The sequence below is a fragment of the Aythya ferina genome (genome assembly GCF_964211825.1).
Source record: "Aythya ferina genome assembly, chromosome: 15".
Classification (NCBI taxonomy): Eukaryota; Metazoa; Chordata; class Aves; order Anseriformes; family Anatidae; genus Aythya; species Aythya ferina.
Window position 1 is genome coordinate 15895433 of NC_140314.1, and position 18486 is coordinate 15913918.

The window sequence follows — 18486 nt, forward strand, 5'->3', positions numbered from 1 at the left end:
ACCTTAGGGCTGCATTAGAAAACAAAACAAAACAAAACAAAACAAAACAAAAACAGTTAAACAAATGTTACAGCTAGCATGACAGTAAATTATATATCTATTGGTATCTAGCCTGTATCAATATTTCCAGCTCCAGAATAGGGAATTACATACTTCCACGGGTATCATGTTTGTGCTAAAATTAAGATGCAGTAACTAGCTCAGTTCCCCTCTTCACCTGAGTGTGTACTTGAGGTACAATTTCAGATATAAGCTTCTTCTTTTCTTTGGGATTGAAAGAAGTGGGTGGAGGCTTCACAGGAATTGCATCACCACTGTACTTCTCTTTCCCCTACTGAATCCACCGCCAGCCTCATCTCAGTCACGCACAAAACCCAGTCTTCTCCTCGGAAGCCAGAAGCTACCACGTCCCGTCCAGCCTCACGCCGGCGAAGGCTCCTCAATCTGCTGACTTCCCTGCTCGTTCTTGGCCAGGCTGCCTTGGAGACAGCACCTCGCTGAAGTCATCCTCCTCCTTCCCCGCTCTGACACACACATTCAGTCGTCTTCCCCCAGGTCTCCTCACTGGGCTGAGGAAATTTCATCACTTGTGTTCCTCAGGCACTGCAGCAACGCCAGCAGTTCCCTGGCAGCTCTTGGAAACTACAACTCCCACCGTGCTGCACTCGGAGGGTGGCCGCAGCGCAGAGCTGAACCGGGCTCTGCCTTCAGAGTGTGCTGGCTGCTGGCCCTGGGGGGATCCCCGCTCCCAGAGGATCCCCGTTCCCCTGAGGGCGCTGCGTTATGTCGGCTGCTCTGTCACTGGAGCCGTTTGTTGAGCTCCAAGTGTTTCACAGAGGACACAGAGGGGCAAGCACAACGTGCCAGCCGACTCTTCGGTATTTCTGCATAAAATCACGGCTTGTCTTGCACAGGGGCTTGGAGGGGCATGAGTGTGACTTGAGCAGTTAAGATGCGAACGTGATTTCCACAGCTTTATTTTGAAGAGCGTGAGGTAAATGAGGGGCTCAGACACAAAGGAACTCCGGTTGCCAACACCGGATCGGAACCGTGCCTCACGCCGCGCAAACGGACGATGCACAACGGCGACCCCCCGGCGGTGCAGCAGGGCCGCCCGGCAGCCATCTTCCCCGGGCAGCAGGGCCTGGGCCGGGCGGCGGCGGCGCCGTGCGGGGCGGGGACGAGCCCCGCCGCCGGGTCAGGGGGCGGCCGCCTGTCAGTGCCGGCAGCCGGGGGAAGCCCGAGGCGGGGCAGCGCCTCGCCCGGCTCGGGGACGGCTCCGGCGCCAAGATGGCAGGACCGCCCCGCCCCGCCCCGCCCCGCCCTCACGGCCCCGCGCCGCCGCCGCCTCAGGGCCCCCGGGGCCGCTCAGGGCCGCGGTCCCGGCGGGGGGCGAGGGGCGGCCGCGGGCGGAGCCGCCTCAGGGCTGCCGCCAGCGGGAGGGGCAAGGCCGGGCCGACGGCCGGGGGGAGGGGGCGGGAAGGGAGCCCCACTGCGCCTGCGCCTGGCGGCCGGCGACGTCTGCGCACGGGTCTGTGACACCGTGACCAATCCGCGGCCCGCCCCCGCCCCTCGTGACGCGGCGCGTTGATGGGCGTGCGGGACAGCCAATGGAACGGGGCGCTGCCGTTCAAACCGGAGGTGCCGGGGCAGCAGCGGCCAGTTGTGCTGCGGGGCGGGCGTTGGGCGGCGGCGCGTTCCCGGGCGGCTCCGCCGGGCTTTTACTGTGCTCGGGGCGGCGCCGGCGCTCAGTGTGTGCGCAGCCGACTGACGGAGCGGGCCGGGCCGCGCCCGGGAGCATGGGGGTGAGGTAGGGCCGGGCCGGGCGAGGAGGAAGAGGCAGAGGCGAGCGGGGCCGGCCGGCGGGGCCGGGCCTGCGCGGCGGGGTCGCGGAGCCGGCCGGAGGATGGAGGACAAGAAGGAGGAGGGCGAGGCGGAGATCCAGGAGCACGGCCCCGAGCACTGGTTCAGCAAGTGGGAGCGGCAGTGCCTGGCCGAGGCCGAGCAGGAGGAGGCGCTGGCCCCGGAGCTGCAGGACGAGGCGGCGGCGCAGCCCGAGCACAAGCAGCAGAAGCTCTGGCACCTCTTCCAGAACTCGGCCACCGCCGTGGCGCAGCTCTACAAGGGTGAGCGGGGACGGGGGGCGCCCGCCGGGGGGGGCTAGGGGTGGTGGGAAGGGCCGGGGACGAGGGGGCCGCCGGCCCCGAGCGAGGCCGGGCGGGGGCCGCGCACAGCGGAGGGGTGAGCCCGGCGGTGCGGGGCCGGGCCGGGAGGGGGGCCCCGGGGTCGGGAGCGGGGCCACAAAGGGGCTGCGGCGGCGACAGCGGCCTGGGCAGGGGGAGGAGCGGGCTTCCGGCCCGGGGCTCCGCGCCCGTCCATAGAGGCAGCCGGGAAAACAAAATGGCGTGAGGGGCGAGCCGCCGCCGCTGCCCGGCCCGCGCCCGTAGCGGCCCCCAGCGGAGGGGCCCGGGCCGGCTGCCGAGGCCCGGCCGGGGGCTCGGCCCCGGGGGGAGGCCGGAGAGGGCCACGGGGCGCCCGGGGGCGGCTCCGGGGGAGGGCGGCCTCGGCGGGGGGCCGCGCCCGGAGGGTGCCGGGCGGCGGGGGCGAGCCCCGCGGAGGGCCCGGCGAGCTGCGGGGGCGGGAGGGTTGGGGGGAGGCCGGCCCTGCCCGCGGCGGCTCCTGCCGCCCAGCCCGGGGAAGAGGCTCCGACAAAATGGCGAAGTGAGGGGCCGGCCCCATTGTGCGGCGGGGGCTGCGGGCGGGGGCAGGGCACGGCGCTTCCCCGTCGGGCTGCGGCCGCCGCCTCCGCCGTGCCCGGTGCCCCGGTCGGGGCCGCAGCCGGTCCGTCCCTCCCGGCCCCGCTCCCGAGTTGCCTTTGGAAGGTGGAACAAAATGGCGAAACCTAACATGGCCGTTCGGAGTTAGTGACTCCAAAATAAACAGCGTGTGTCCTTCCTTCCCTGCAGACCGGGTGTGCCAGCAGCCGGGGCTCTCCCTCTGGGTCCCCTTCCAGAATGCAGCCACTGCAGTCACCAACCTCTACAAAGGTAAGGGGCTGCTCCCACTGCCCTGGCAGCCCTCCTTGCCGAGTCCCACTCGGCCTCCTGCCTCGGCTTACTCATAAATAGGGACTGTTAATGTCTCTTATTCATGCTGATAAAATCTAACCCGAGACTGCTTCCTGAATCTTGCAAGTTTTCCCAGGGCCACTTTAGCTGACAGTAGTTGAATCTTTTCTGTTGCCTGATGCTAGTGATTAACAACTTAAAAGCTGTTTTATTCTGAGACCCTTGAAAGTGGGTGCTACTAATCTGCCTTGTGAATTCAAGGGGAGAGTGCAATAGCTTCTTTAGTACTGAAATTTCCTGCATATTGTGTATTTCATGGTGTATTAAATGTTGGGATATCAGTATGATAAATGCATATCTGTGAAGTATAAGTTAGGTTTAGTATTTGCAGAGTCCTGCATAGTTGCTTTGTGGCGAAAATAAAACTTGTTCTTGTGACAGTGAGGCTTCCTAAATAAGCCTCCTGGTTTATTTTAAGCACCTGAATCATGTAATGACTGTGTCTAGGGTGTCTATAAGAAAGCAATGTTAGCCAGAGCTTTGATAAGAATGCACTTTGTACATGGCTGTGCTTTTGTGCTGTTTGACTATGCTTCTGTTGATCAAGGCCTGCTTCTGAACTCTGATGTTCTTTGGGTTGACATAAGAATTCTTTGCTGCAGAAGAATCAGTCAGTGGCTTCTAATTTGGTCAAAAGATTGTACAGAAATAATTTGTTGGAGTAGAGGCTTGAATTGGCACAATATGAATCCCATTATTACTGTCTTCCGTTACTGGGAAGAAACAGAGTAAGTTCCAAACTTGTTTTTCTGATAGAAGTTTTCCATGCTTTTTGAGTTCTGGGGGTGTTTTTTGCTTGGTTTGTACAGTAATACTTGTATATCCTGCAAGTTTTTTGCTTGAGTTCCCTGGTTTGTGGGAATTGCTTTAAACAACTGAATTTAGTAATGTTTGTGATAGCTTATCATGTTTCTGACAAATGTGGTTAAAGCAAAGAGTAAATGAAGGTAAATAACCCTCACCGATAGAGACTTGACTCTCCTGCAAAAAGTGCATGTGAATATTGTATATGTGTGATAGGTCGTATAAAGGGGCATTAGTTAACAGCACAAAGTTGGCCTGAGAGAGTTGGTCACCAAAACATGGCCTGGGACACCAGTCATGTGAGCATGCAGCTGGAGTAGCAGTGGATATTTGTCTGTTTCACAAAATGTGTTGGCCTTTACAGCATCGTTGCTACGAAGTGTAAGGCTGCTTATTTTTGCTGAAATCAGTTAATTACTTTTGAGGCCTATCTTTCCCTGCAATAATGTGATTAACAGATGAATGTGTGGTTTGTCAAGGATTAGGGAAACTAGAATTTAAGTAGGAAGCAGTCTTCAGCCAGGTATGACTTAATACTTCAAAAAGTAGCTCTGGAAGTATTTCCTTAGAATGGTCTCAGTGCTGAAGTAATACTACAGTCTGTCTTCGAATTTTCACTTAACCTCCTAAGTGGAGATATTTGAGAACATGCCTAGAACCATCTATGACCAATGTCATACCCCATAAGTTGGAGTTTCTTAAAGTGAATTTGCCTTTAGTGATAAACTGCTCATAAATATCCTGTGGCTTCTCGCATACTCAGATTTGATTTGGAAGAGTTTTGACAAAGCATTGTAGAATTACTTGGTATGGCTAAGGATTGCAAACTGTCTTGCTCCATTAACAGATCTCTGATTTGCTAACTGAGGCATCCAAAGCTTTACAGTAGCAACACAAGGAACAATGTGTTAGGAGAATGTCATGGTATCTTGAATATCAGTGTTTTTTTTCTTTAAAATAGATTAAAAGTTGAATATACCACAGTGTGCAGGTCTTGGATTGCCAGTCTCAGAATGGGTGCTGGTGATCAAGGCCTAACTGAAAGACAAGACAACAGACTTTCTTCCAGGTGGCAGTGAAGAAGTGAAGGTTTGTTTTCTAAGGTAGGGCTTGGAACTTCAGAGCACTGTAGAAAGTTTTAGTCATTAGAATGACTTTCTGAGCCTGTTGTTTACCTTATTAATAAAAGCTGTATTTTTGGTGGTGGTAGTACTTCATAATTGCAAAATGTAGGCAGCTTGACTGCATGTGTATTTTGCCATCTGAACTTTGTAAACAAAGCAGCCATAGCTTTTAATGCAAGTCTAATCTTTCCCAGGGTAACAATGCTTGAAATTTGTCCAGGCTACATCAGTAGTCAGTGTTTGACCTCATAACAATTTCTAGTTAGCCCTTTGTTAAGTGTTCTTGTATACAAGAGCAGGTTGTTGATGTAAAGTTGGGCTCTTTATTTCTTAGGACTTTCTCAAGGTATTTCAGGAAGGGATTAAACGAATGCTGCCAGTTTCCAAACTAGCTTTTACTAGTGCATTGGAGTCTTAGATGCTGTGGAGCATAAAATGGCTGGAGGAGTGATCTGTTATGTTGCCATTGCTTTGACAGGAATTAGCAATTTTAAGTCTTCTAGTCCTTTGGTTACAAAGCAGCATAGGGAAAAATACTCAATAAAGAGTGCATGGAAGTAATGTGTTAATGTTCTCAGGGTACCTGTACAGCTTACAGTAAAGCCTTGCGGCTTTTAAAGTATGATTAGTTTGAGATGTTTCTGCTGGTAAGTTGTATTCTGTTTGGAGAGCATTTGGTAGTGTTGGTTTTAGTGGTCTCTTCTGGGGGTTGTGCACTGGTGACTTAAATGCCATTCTTAAACATTTTAAGTGATTATTCTTGATTTTTGTATGTGAGAACTAGGTTAGATGTATATGTCAGTTTGCCTGTAAACCAATGTCTTGAACAGCTGTTCTTAAATTTCTTAAAAGCTGGCTGCCCAGAACAGTATTACATTAGACTTCATTAGTAATGCAAGAATACAAAAAGCAGTTTTAATTAGCCTTGCCAGGTTAAAAAAATGTGGAAATAGAATAAGTGGAATTGGAATGGATACTATTTTGCTTTTAATGGAGTAAGAGCTAACATGGTGGCAGCTTCTACAAAATTGAAAGGGTTGCTGGCAAAGCTCTGAATCTATCTCAAGATAGGCATTTCTGAGTAGAGAAATACGGCTTGTCCCACCTCTTACTTTTCTGTGAAATTTTCTTGTTATTAAACTAGTAGCCAGAAATGTACTTACTGAAGTTTGAAAGCAATGCAAATAATTTAGGAGTGCCTTTTAGAGGTGAAATGTACTTTTGTACACAGATGACCATTAACATGAATGGGGGATTCAATTGCTTTTTGTAGCAGGTTTAATTACAAGCAGCACACTTCAAGCTTCTGTGTATCAAGCTTTTAATGGGCCCTAAATAGGGAAAGAAAACTTGAGGCTTCCTTTGTGAATGTTGCTGCCTAATGGAAAGTCATTGGGGATACTGCTTTATTTTTTCAAAAACTATGGTCTCCTGCAAATTGTTTCTGCAGAGATCTTAAATTAGAGGGACTCTAAAGAAATTGAAAATTCCTTCTGTTGGAATTGAGAAAATGTTATTCCTTTATGTGGGTTTTTCTAACTGTACTGATCTCCTTCAAGAACGCAGTCAAAACATGCAGCTGCTCCTTAAGCCAATACTTGTCTGTTAAGTACCTGTTTCAGACTGACCACCTCTGATCTTAATGTTCATACAGTATGATTTACTAAATAGTGCTGTACTGTTGACATGTAGTATAGCAAATGTGCTATTTCTGTGGTGTTTGGGTTGTTAACTTTCTGACTTGTAACATTGGATGGGAAGTGGAACTCCTGTTAGTGTTCTGTTTCGGTTTAATATGCATCATTCCATAATGACAGGTAGAAGAAATGCTTAATGCTTATGGTTGACAGGAAGCCATATTGGTGATGTACCATGCTGTGTGTTTCACCTGTAACATGTACTAAGAATACTTTTCTGTCTTCTTGCAGAGAGTGTGGATGCCCATCAGCGAAGCTTTGATGTAGGAATTCAGATTGGCTATCAGCGTCGGAATAAGGATGTGTTAGCGTGGGTTAAAAAACGCAGAAGAACTATTCGTAGAGAAGACTTGATCAGCTTCCTATGTGGAAAAGTTCCTCCTCCAAGAAATTCTAGAGCTCCCCCAAGACTGACTGTAGTATCCCCTAACCGAGCTACTTCCACAGAAACTAGCTCATCTGTAGAGACTGATTTGCAACCCTTCCGTGAAGCCATAGCTCTGCATGGTAACAGTAATTTTTTCAATACTACTTGGTTAAAATTGGGTGGGGATTCTTAAAGTGTCTTCCTCTTATGCTTTGGCACTTGGTCACTGTAGGTGTCCTAATGTCATGTACCTGTGTTCCAGCTGAAGGTATTTACCTAATTCTCTAAGAGCAGTTCTGCATGTATAAAGCTTGTTAGTAACTAAAAAGTTGCATTGTCACATTTTGAGTAAGGAAAAGGTACTGTATAAAAATACACTTTGGATCCTAACAGAGTTCAGAGCTATAGAACTAAGTATCAACTTCTGGTAGCATTTCTGAAGCACAGAGAGACTTGGCATTTGTACCAATGCTAAAGTAAACAGAATTCTTGGAAAATGATGATACTATGCTAGCAACTAGTTAAATATTAAGTTTTGGCTAGTTGCAAGTAGCTAACAGATCTGTGCAGGGTAGGGGAGGTAATCCAATGTCTGGAATTTTGTCTTTGGGGAACCTTACCTTACTCTAGTGTCCTCTTTTTGTTGTGCACAAGTTAATACAGTGGTCTTCTGCTTCAAGAAGTACACTGGAAAGGGGTGTTGTAGGCTCACCTCACTGCAAGAGTCCTGTTCAGAACTCAGTTCTAGTTCCCTGTCTTAGTATGTGAGAATTTTGAAGACACTGAGCTTCCTTGCTGTCATCAGCAATGGTGGTGGTGTAGATTTTTCTAAGGTAAGGATGTTCAGTAGCTAGTTCTGCATTGAACTTCTTCCTTGCAAGTCATAAAATGTATTTAAGGTGAAAAGAAGCAGTTCACCTATGTATTTTGTCTTCTAAAAAATGCTGAAGGGTAGCAGATAGCTTGAAGTGTCAGTAGTTAGACCATTCATGAAGACTTCTAGATGAAACTCTAGAAATAACTCTGGAAGAATAAACAATCTGTACTGTATAATCCTCAGTGGGAATAGAATTAATGAGTTAACTAGATTAGTGGATTCCTGAAAATGCAGTCTTTGCTTCTGCTCTGTGGCAGTTTTTCAAGATACATAAGCCAGACACTGTTACTGTCTAGGTGACAGCCTCATACCAGCAGCCTGGTATTGTTTGCTGCTCTGTTGCCATTTCAATGAAGCATGCTGCTGCCACCTAGTCATGTAGTATTTGGCAGTTTTCCTTCTCATACTGGAGGCTGGTTAGAGAATTGTGTACCAGTACTGCTTATTCACTAGGTTAAGCTGATTTCATCAAGGCAACTGCTGCAGATGCATATCAATGCAGATAGTTCTCTCAAGCACAGTCAGCTTGTGTTTTCACTGGTAGTATAGTTATTTTCACAATCACAGAATTGAAGGGGTTGGAAGGGACCCTGAAAGATCATTGGGTCCAACCCCCCTGCCAGAACAGGTTCCTTAGAGCAGGTCCTTGTTTCTTAGCATCTGCTTGATAGAGGTATTTCATGGAAGTCACAAAACTGAAGGAGTAGTTAATGCAATATGAAAGACATAAGGTTCAAGAGCACTGTGCGAAGTTCTCTGCCCTGTAATGCATTGTAGGGGCTGGAAGTGTATTTGCCATCAGGTGGTTGACAAGATTACATGTCTGTCACCTGGATTAATTTTTCCCCAATATCAGTTTATATCTGGTCTTTCTTACTACTTATGCTACTCCTTTAGTGACTAAGCTTGTGTTGGGCCCCATAATTGTTTTTAGGTTGTTGCTTTCAATGAGCATTCCTACATCTACTTCCTGTCCTTTAGGGAACTAGTGGCCAAACTACTCCTGAACTACTATCCTATTTATCATTGGTTTTCTCAGAACTATTTTTGAAACCTGTGAATGATCTGCAGGTGTTCATAATTTGAAGTACTTTGTAGGGCTGTGCATGTGCATTTTTTGTCAGGCTGTTTAAATGTGATCTGCTTCTAAGCATTGTGAGAAAACTTGATGATAGTAGTAATCTTAGCAAGTGTTCAGGATTAAGGCTTTAAGCAGAGTTTTTGGCTACTGTGTAAAGAAGTGGCTTTTTATGCTGATAGGTTTCCTGTGGAAGTGGAGTATTTCCTCTATTGGTAGCACGGATGGGTTGAAACAGTTGGGGGTGATACTGAAATTTGCTGTTTTAAGCATGGTCTTGTTTAATGAAACAGATGAGCATGCATTTAAGACACAAAATAAGCTATGAAGCTTTAAGCTGTAGCTGTGCATGAAAGTGTTCTAAACCTGTATTTTTAACCTTGCCTCCTCAGTGTTAAACCTCGTTTTATCTCGCCTATATTGTAGCTTAGCAAGATGGTTAATGGCTTTCTTGACAAAAGCTAGGGATTTCAAAACAGAAACTTCATTTTGTGATATTTGGGGAGGACTCTTTACAGTAGCTAAAAACAATGTTAAGGCAAGCTACACTTGGAAAAAGCTTTTATAGTATGTGATCTATCTCTTCACAGTGTAGTTATATCAGTAATGGACCTGTTACTGAAATCCTGTAGTGTAACTTACGGGTACTGTAGGATGAGTTTTTTGGAATGAACTAATATTGAGTCTACTCTGGCAAGTAGAAATGTTAGCCTTCCATTATTGTTGTGCTGGAGGGTACCCTTGAAATCAAGTATGGCTAGAAACTCATTATTAAAGACTAACTTTTCAGATCTTAAACATTGAACAGTTAGCTCAAGGTAATGTATGATCTCTTACCCAAATGTCCAAGTGGATGTTTCTGAAACTTGAAGAGCTGCATCTAATGTCAATCAACTCTTTTAGATGTGATAATGAAAAATATTTTTGTTCAGCTCTTCAAAGTTGAGTTTTAATATCCACCTAACCCTAAATCATTCTTGCAGTTAGCATAGATGTAGATGCATTTTTATGTACTTCCTGAATGTGTATTAATGTATCCCAGTTCTGTAAAAGAAGACTTTCAAATAAAGATTACATCAAATTGAGCTGACAATAGTAAAATTCCCCAAAGTTGACATGTGCCTGGTTACTTCCTGTCTTGATATAGCTAACATGCTATGTTTGTCTGCAGGACTGCATGTTACGTGCTGGTGGTTCTCCACATACTGCTTGTAAATGATATTTGATTTCTAATCTGGGATGTTATCCATGCTCTACAAACTAGTCTTTCAGCATAATGGGAGAAAGTGCTATCACTTCAGCAAGACGTGAAGCAAGCGTAGGAAGGCAATATTGAAAAGCAGTGTACTTAATACTAAAAATGATGCAATGGGGTCAGCAGCACAGTGAGGGAGTGTTAGTGCTTTTGCTTGTTAGCTTTAATGTTGATGTATATCACTAATTCAGTCCCCAACAGGTGGGGCAAACCCTTATGTTACTATGTGTATGTGTGTGGCTTGGTTCCTTCAAAACCCTAAACTTCCATTAGGTCTTACCTTGTCTTGAAATATTAAATTGTGATATAGAGTGTCTTTCATTTAAAAAAAAAAAAGTGGTGAAGAAACAGCTGGTAGAAGTTGAAATGGGAGGACAGTACAGGTTAGTTTCCTAGGGTTTAAATTGGCATGAAGGTTCTGTATATGCCTGTCACAGGATTGTATTATGTGCTGCTGAAAGTTGGTCTATGAGCAGTTATGTAGAAGTACAGCATAGAAGGGTGAGAAGGATCTATGTATTGATCTGTATGTATCTTGGGTTAATTCCTGCTTTAGGTGAACTTAATGTGGATGTTCCTTTTGATACTTGCTGATTAAAACATCTGGAAAACAGTAGTTAATACTGCTCTGCTGAGCAGTAGTTAATCAGGATATGATCCTTTGGTAGTGACCTGAAGTAACTTATTGTGGATATATATGTATATAGTGCAGGTAAAACTTCAGCTTGTAGTTCATAAAGCTTCAGTTAAGTCAGTGCTAATATATACTATGACTGGAAATGAGAAGTTCTAAGCAGTGTGATGGTGTGAGCCATATTCCTACTTTTCCTAGTAGTGTTATAAAATGATCTAGATGCATTTTTCAGATGCAAGTAGGTTTTTGTGAAAAAAGGAAGAGCAGGAATAAGAATGTAAGTAGTACTGTAAAGTATTTTGGATATGGCATGCAGTTCTGTAAAGTTTTAAAAAGGAGAGAAATACATGTTTCTTAAGTGTCTGTGGTGAAGAAGATTTCTAATGTAGGAAGTGAGAGACTTCAGAGGTAAGTATGGGGTAAGGAAAGAACTAAAGCCTTAGTAGCTATTTGAATCTGTCCTGTTGTGTAGATAAAAACTAATGTGCCTGTGATTAGGTCCTGTTAATCACAGTATAGAAGTTTGAGGCTGTGAAATGGTGTTGCTAACAATCATGTAATCTTTCTTAGTATATCTATATTACTGCCTCCTTTACTGCTTTAAATGTTTAAATGCTTTGGTAGATGTGTTGAAATACATTGAAAACTTTATCTCAGAATAATTCACAATAAATGGGTTTTGAGATTCTTTTTACATGACCACTTCTTTACTAGAAGAAATGAACTGTGGATCATTGCTTCAAAAAGGTGCTCTGTCAACAAGAACCGCATCTCTTCAGTTGCATTGCTGAGTGTCTTTGAAGACACTGCTTCCATGAAATGGCAACTCGAGGTTTCAGTACATGCCTTGAATTTTCTTTGACTTTCCCATATTAGTTTGATTTCTTGGTCTTAAACTGTAATGCGTTTGTAATGCTATGTAATACAGTAACTGCTAGTAACTGAGACAACAGACTCACAGAGTAACAATTTTAGTGTACTATGTAAAGACTTGCTTATTACATCAGTATTACTAAATGTTGGTACCAGATGCAAAATTAAACAGTAATAGAAGTATGATATAATGTCCTCAAGTTCTGATCTCTGTAGAAACTAAATCAAAATGACTCTTCTGCCTTTGGCACCAGGTTTGATTGAAGTTTTTACCTTCCAAATAGTTTCCTAGAGGGTGGTATTGAATTTAAATTTGCATTGGTTCAGTATTATGTAAATATTGAAGAATAAATGCCTGCTTGAGGCATTGCTTGCAAACCTTGTGTGTTTTAGAATGTGTTGCAGCATATTGGATATGTATTTTAATTCTAAATTTGTATCTATTGTTTAAAAATGCTCCTTACTTGATAAAGCTCTATTTAAAAACAGCTCTTGGGTGCCTAAAAACATGTTCATACCTCACAGGACAGTTTTTTGTTTTATTTAGAATACACTTGTGACTTTTAAAAGAACACAATGACCATTTACTTAAGAGCTGCATGTAACAACAGTAGATAACTGATATAAGTAATGTAAGCTGGTGATTCTCAGTGGAAGTAACAGTACTGAACCTGTGTTCAGAGCAGTTTGATTTGGAATCAGTGTGGGGAAGTTTTCACAAAGTATCAACTAGGCTTTGAAATGATGTCAGAACATCCACTCTCTGTGCTGTCAGTTTTTTCCAACTGAAATGCATGGGATGAACTCATGCTTTAAGGTATATTGTATCAGTTGAAATTAAACTTACTGCTGTCTTTGAATTGTGCAGTGATTTGTAACCTCCCCAACTTTCTGCTCTTCAAGTACTTTCTGCCACTGTAGATGGCAGATAACTACAGGATTCTAGTCAGGCTTTAAAACATGCTTCTTCTAAGTATGCACAGTATATCCTGTAATACTGACAGAATGAGCTTTAAATATTAATTCAGCATTAATGTACAACAGTGAAATGGGTGGACCTGCCCCATCCTGATTTGTGTATTCACCTGCTGTCACTGCAGCTGGGTTTGTGGGTTTGGAAGCAATTTATCTTCTACCTGAGGTATTTAGTGTTTTTTTTGTCTTAAACTCTTTGTCAGGAGATGCTGTGTACTGTAGATAGCAGTCTAGGTGCTATTTCATAACTTGACAAGTGGTCAGGTTTCTGACTGGTTTGTTTAATGGCAGAGATATTCAGGGACCAAACCTGAAACAGAGGAGATTATCTAACATAATACATGCTGACTGAGGGAATGTGTATGCTGTGTGCTGCATTTGTTGCAATGCAGCCTAGCTCTAGTAAAGAATAGGAATATCAGACTTTCAGAGCACACTTCTAATACTTTAATACTTACATGGAATGTAGTTCATCTGGTCAAGAAACATGCAGGATGTAAACTGTTCTGTCAACTGTTCTGCCAGGTAACTGAATTTCTCCTAACCCCAAAGCAGAGCTTGTGTATAAGGTAGCTTCTACAGCTGAGCTTCACGGAGCCTTTGAAGCCAGTTGTTTGACCTATTGGCAGCTGATAGGTAGGGTTAGGTTAGGCTTTACTTGTCCCTGTGTGGCTGCTGGCTGCCTAGCTGACTGCATATGATGTGGCAGTGCACACAGATCAGAGTGTGTGTGATGGCTGGACAAAGGTACAGGGTGCTTGTGACTGGTGAAGACATTGAAGAGCTCAAGATCGTCAGGGTTACTAATAAGGAAGTCCTATTGGAGAACTTAATTTACTTGTTCTTACTGCTAGAAAGTCTACTGATCTAGATCTTGTTCTGTCATTCTCACAATTCCTGCTGTGATAGTTTTCTAGGGCTAGTAGACTTTTGTACTCTTTAATATTGGTATGAAGCAGTTAGGACAGTGAAGATACTAAGCTCTTGCTTAGAGTATAGCCTGAATTTCAAGTAGAGAAGGACTATTAGTCTTGCATGTCCTGACCCTGTCTTGGAATGTCCTGTTCTTGCTAGCTAAGTTGTTACTGAAGAGATGTTTAAATCAGCATGATGTATCTACAAGAAATTTACTTTAAACAAGAAAAATAAACAGTAACACCCTGCTGTTGCTTTGCTTTATGTTCAGGTTACTTGTGACATTGTTTTGGATCAGAACTGCCAGTAGTAAATTTTGGGGGTTTGACATGTGGTTTTGCTTTGCTGATTAAATGCTCTTCTGAATACTAATGTGTTGGCTAATAGTGGTAGCCCTAAAGTAGTTTTTCATTATTTAAATGAGTTGCTGTGCAAATGTATCTATAATCTGATGTCATACTGCAGTTTTCTTCAGAATTAAGGGGACTTGATAAATAAACCCCTAGTAGGGAGACTTTCCTTCTGTGAAACTAATGGTTTAGGCTGAAGCCTTCACACTGGAGTAGCCTGTTCTGTGTGGTGTGTACACACTGCATAGCATGTCACTTGCTTATGGAGCTACCATTTATTGCAGTGTGCTGTTACAACCTGCTGTATAAGATCACTCTAAATATAAAAAGTGGTTCTTCTGATTTCTAGATGCACTAAATGCTGGGAAGGTGGACTAGACTTCAAATAAGTAGGTGTGGTACAAACAGAATGAAGTGCCTGTAATATATCACTAAGTTAACTCAGTATCATCCCTTCTACACAGAAGTGAACTTTCTTTACTGTTTGACCTAAATGCTCTTTCTGTTTTTCCCCCTAGGTCTTAGTGGTGCAATGGCTAGTATAAGTGTTCGCTCAAGTACCCCAGGCTCTCCTACTCACGTGAGCAGTGGCTCCAATGCTAGTCGAAGGAGAAATGGACTCCATGATGTTGATTTGAACACTTTCATATCAGAAGAAATGGCACTCCACTTGGACAATGGTGGAACTAGAAAGCGTACCTCAGCCCAGTGTGGCGATGTCATTACAGACTCACCAACTCATAAACGCAACAGAATGATCTAAACTGCAAAAATTTCAAACCCACCATGCTGCTTGAAAGCCACTTGATCCTCAGAGTACTATTGAAAAGGAAACATGAGGCCATCTTCCCATATTCACTGTTAAAGACAAATGAATTCAATAATTGCCATAAGAAGTTTTAGATATTACATTAGATGCCTCTTGTTACTGCGGCTTTCTTAAACTATATTCTTAGCAGAGGACATCAGATATTGTGTAGTAGTTAGCAAGATCATCATAGGTGAACATGTATCCGTTCCAAGGCTAAAAGTGACCTTACTTGTATTCTTAAAGGGAAAGGAAATTTCAGATGTTTATTTGGTTATAGAATGCTTTTTTTTGTCCTTTATTTCCTGCTGTGTTGAGTATTTGCTTAAACAGTATTGCCAGTTTGACTGAAATTGTCTACAACATGACTTGGCATCTTTGTCAAAACTGCAGGCTTCCATTTTTGCAGCACTGTACCATGCACCTAGTTTCTCTATAGTAACAGTGTGCAAGTTAAATATTGGACTGTACCCTTCTTAGTTTTAAAAGCAGTTGATAATTCTGGTGATTGTGTGATAATGTAAAGAGGTGCTATGATGGTCATGCAATTAATACTTAATATTGAATCAATACAAGGATCTTTATTGGATTCACTTTGTGTGTTTTAGTGCTCTGAAGTAGCAATATTAAACTTCCCCAATTAACTTCATAGGCTTTTAAAACTTCAGTTTGAGGAAAATATATGTACTTATTGGTATTATCCTTGTGGTGGTAATACACAGTGCAGACTGCACCAGTGCTGACCTAAATTTAGAGGAAGATGTCCTGTAATTGGAAAATAGGCTTTTCTGTTCAGTATTAGTGGAGGGTAGGTTTTGTGTACACCCATATCCCATTTTACATTTCTTGTGAAGTAATTGCCCATTGCTGGGGAGGGGTGGGAGGAGAGGGAGTGCAGGGGAGTAGTTGGAAAAGGGGTGTTATCTTAACAAGTAAGACTTATGGTCATGTGGAAACTTGGGACTAACTTAAGGGTCTGTGTGATGCTATTTCCCTTGGGAGATGCACACAGGTTCTCTAAAGTGCTAAGAAAATAATTTAAAACTGGAAGTTAATTAAAGATCTGGATAAACATGCTGTAAGGCTGAATTAAAAAGGATAAATGGCTTTCTTTTCGTGTTGAGCTTACATTCATAGGATCAAACTCTGGCTGCCATAACTTAAGCATAATCTACAATTGAAATGAAGATCGAGATTGATCTGCAAATCAGTTTCTGAATGGGGAAGGATATGTCAAAGAACTTTTATGTAGCTACAAGAAGTATTTCCTTTTGGGTGGAGATTGAATTTCTGCCAAAGGAGGGGATAATACAGGAGGAATAGAACAATGAAGAGATCCAAACCTGCAAGTTGGGAAAGGGGTATTAGTGAGGTGGTATGCATGCCTAACTGGAAGCATATGCTGGTTTCTCTTACATGAAATCTAGCTATGCTAGATCCACAATACTAAATTCTGGTGTTCTAGCTAAGTTAAGGCACCTTGAGTTCTAATATACAGCTCTTCAAGACTTATGTTCTTGTACACTCAGATCTTTTTCGTATTATCTTCCCTGTTATTTGAGGCAGACTTAACTGTAGTCTTGTTCCTTTTTACCCTGATGTCCCTTCATTGGTGTTCTGTAGTCAAGGCAGGACAGCAATGATGCATTTAAAATTCTCAAAATTCAAGGCTCTTTAAGAGCAAGATTTCCTTGCTTTGTGGTGCTTCCATCAAATTTCTTTACATTGAAGAGCTCTCAAAGGTGTCAACAGTTGCACAGAGTTGCACAATATTATAGCTAGAGCTTCTGTAGTTTATGGGGCAAATATAAGATCTTTCCAAAGCAAGATAGTAAAAACTGTTCAAAACTCCCTACCTGTGTTACATAGCTGAACTTGCACATCACCTGAAGACTCAGTATACATTACTTTCAGTTACTGCTAATAACTACGATTCATAAGACTTTATGTAAAATATTAATACTGCATAAAACTAGTATTCATCTGGAGGCTACATTTTCAACTGGGACTTTGAAATAAGATAGTATCTAAATGTTAGTATTTATTTGGCTGAGAGAAGGATTTTTGTCCCAAAAGGAGAATCACAGGTTGGAATTGTGAACATAGAGGACACATGTGGAAACTGTTCTTCATCTATTCTGTTTGTTCATTACCTGGCTTGTACAATTAAGATGCTTATGCTCTGCAGCTTCTAACACTTTACTATTACATATAGTAAAGGTAACATAGTGGTGTCAGAGTTCTGCATACATGAACTAAAATACAGCAGTGCTTCTGGTCTAGCCCAAATAGACAGAGCCTTTTCAATTATTTCTTTCTTGCAGTTAAATCCTATTAATATTCTGAAGCATTATTTCAGCCTAGCACCACTTAAAACAAAATTTATCTGTATTTTTATTTGGTTTGTGCCATTTTTGAGAGAAAACATTAAACTAGTTGCAGTAATAGTTTTGCTTGTACTTTAAAGCTGTACCTTAAAGTATTTGGCAACTTGTTTGTTTTCCCATTTTAGTCCCCATTATTTGCTCTGTTAACCTCTGCCACAATGATCAAAAATGCATGTATTTACCTGATAAACACAGGGAGGACAGATTGTCTCAAGATGACAAAAGTTAAAGCCCAGTACCTATTGCTTTGAAGATTTCCTGTGCTAGTGTAGAAAATTGATGTGGAAAAATAGCATTTTGCTGTTACCCAAACTGTAGCTCCTGGAGCCAGAAACAAGTTGACTTTATGTAAGAAACACTGATTTGAGAACTGTTTTTGATTATTAAAAAAAGGTGCTTACTTTGCTTTCTCCTATGAATCGTATAGTTGACCGGTCTCTTCTCCATGTACATCAAATCTAACATGAATGTGCGGCAAGTTACATACAGTACATCCTGCACTGAAGCTACTGAGCTTGGCTTGCTTATTAATGAAGTAAGTTTTAAATGTTAAATTTAAAGCTATATTACAATAAAGTAATGCAAAAATGATTTTGGCTGAAACTGAAGTCCTGCAGTTAAACTTACTCAAATGTGGTTTACCCAGCTGGAGTAATAGAAACTAAGTCATAATAAACCTAATAAAAAAATAAATACAAATGTTAAGGCTGCTTGTAGTTATTGAGTAACATAGTCCATTGGAAAACCCCAAACTAGAAGATTAAAACCCACACCAGAAGATTAGAATGAGTCAGGCTTGTTTCTGCAGAGTAGAATTGTTCTTTAAGAATGTATTTTGATGGTGGTAGCTGTTTAAAACTAGTTATGCTGAAACTAGTTATGCTTAGGCTTTGTTGCCTCTTGGATCACAAGCTGCTCTCTTACAGGCTCTACTTACAAACTCCAGAGTCTTAATTGGGATGTTCTCTTTGCATTTGCACAAGGAATTTTGCGGAGTTCCCATGTCACATCTAGGAAAAATGTTCAACTTTCTTAGAAATTCGTAATGTTAATTTTTGTAGTATAGCTTTTCTCTAGCCAGAGGACTTTTTGGATGTATGTGTAGCTTTTTCTTCATGTGGCAGTCCCTAAACCTGTAAATGTTTTTCCACTTACTTTACTAGCAGGCCTTTGAATTTGTTTTTTAAGGGAAGCTTTATTTTACAGGAACTTCA

At 42.9% G+C, this 18486-nt stretch overlaps 1 protein-coding gene across 3 annotated transcripts; it reads left to right on the top strand.

Annotated features, from left to right (window-relative positions):
* Positions 1-1666: 1666 nt before the first annotated feature.
* HAPSTR1 (HUWE1 associated protein modifying stress responses) lies at positions 1667-17971 on the top strand. 3 transcript variants are annotated; one of them, XR_014698229.1, is made up of 5 exons: positions 1676-2126; positions 2967-3047; positions 6985-7260; positions 7775-7953; positions 11679-13222. XR_014698229.1 is itself a non-coding variant. In XM_084536881.1 (4 exons), exons 1-4 carry the CDS (start codon positions 1907-1909, stop codon positions 14838-14840), a joined length of 822 nt encoding a protein of 273 aa, XP_084393007.1. In that variant the 5' UTR covers positions 1667-1906; the 3' UTR covers positions 14841-17971. The 3 variants fall into 3 exon arrangements, 2 of the variants coding, with proteins under 2 accessions (XP_084393007.1, XP_084393008.1); XM_084536881.1 differs by lacking the exons at positions 7775-7953; positions 11679-13222 and adding an exon at positions 14596-17971 and having other exon boundaries at positions 1667-2126; XM_084536882.1 differs by having other exon boundaries at positions 1677-2126; positions 7775-13222.
* The last annotated feature ends 515 nt before the right edge of the window (positions 17972-18486 follow it).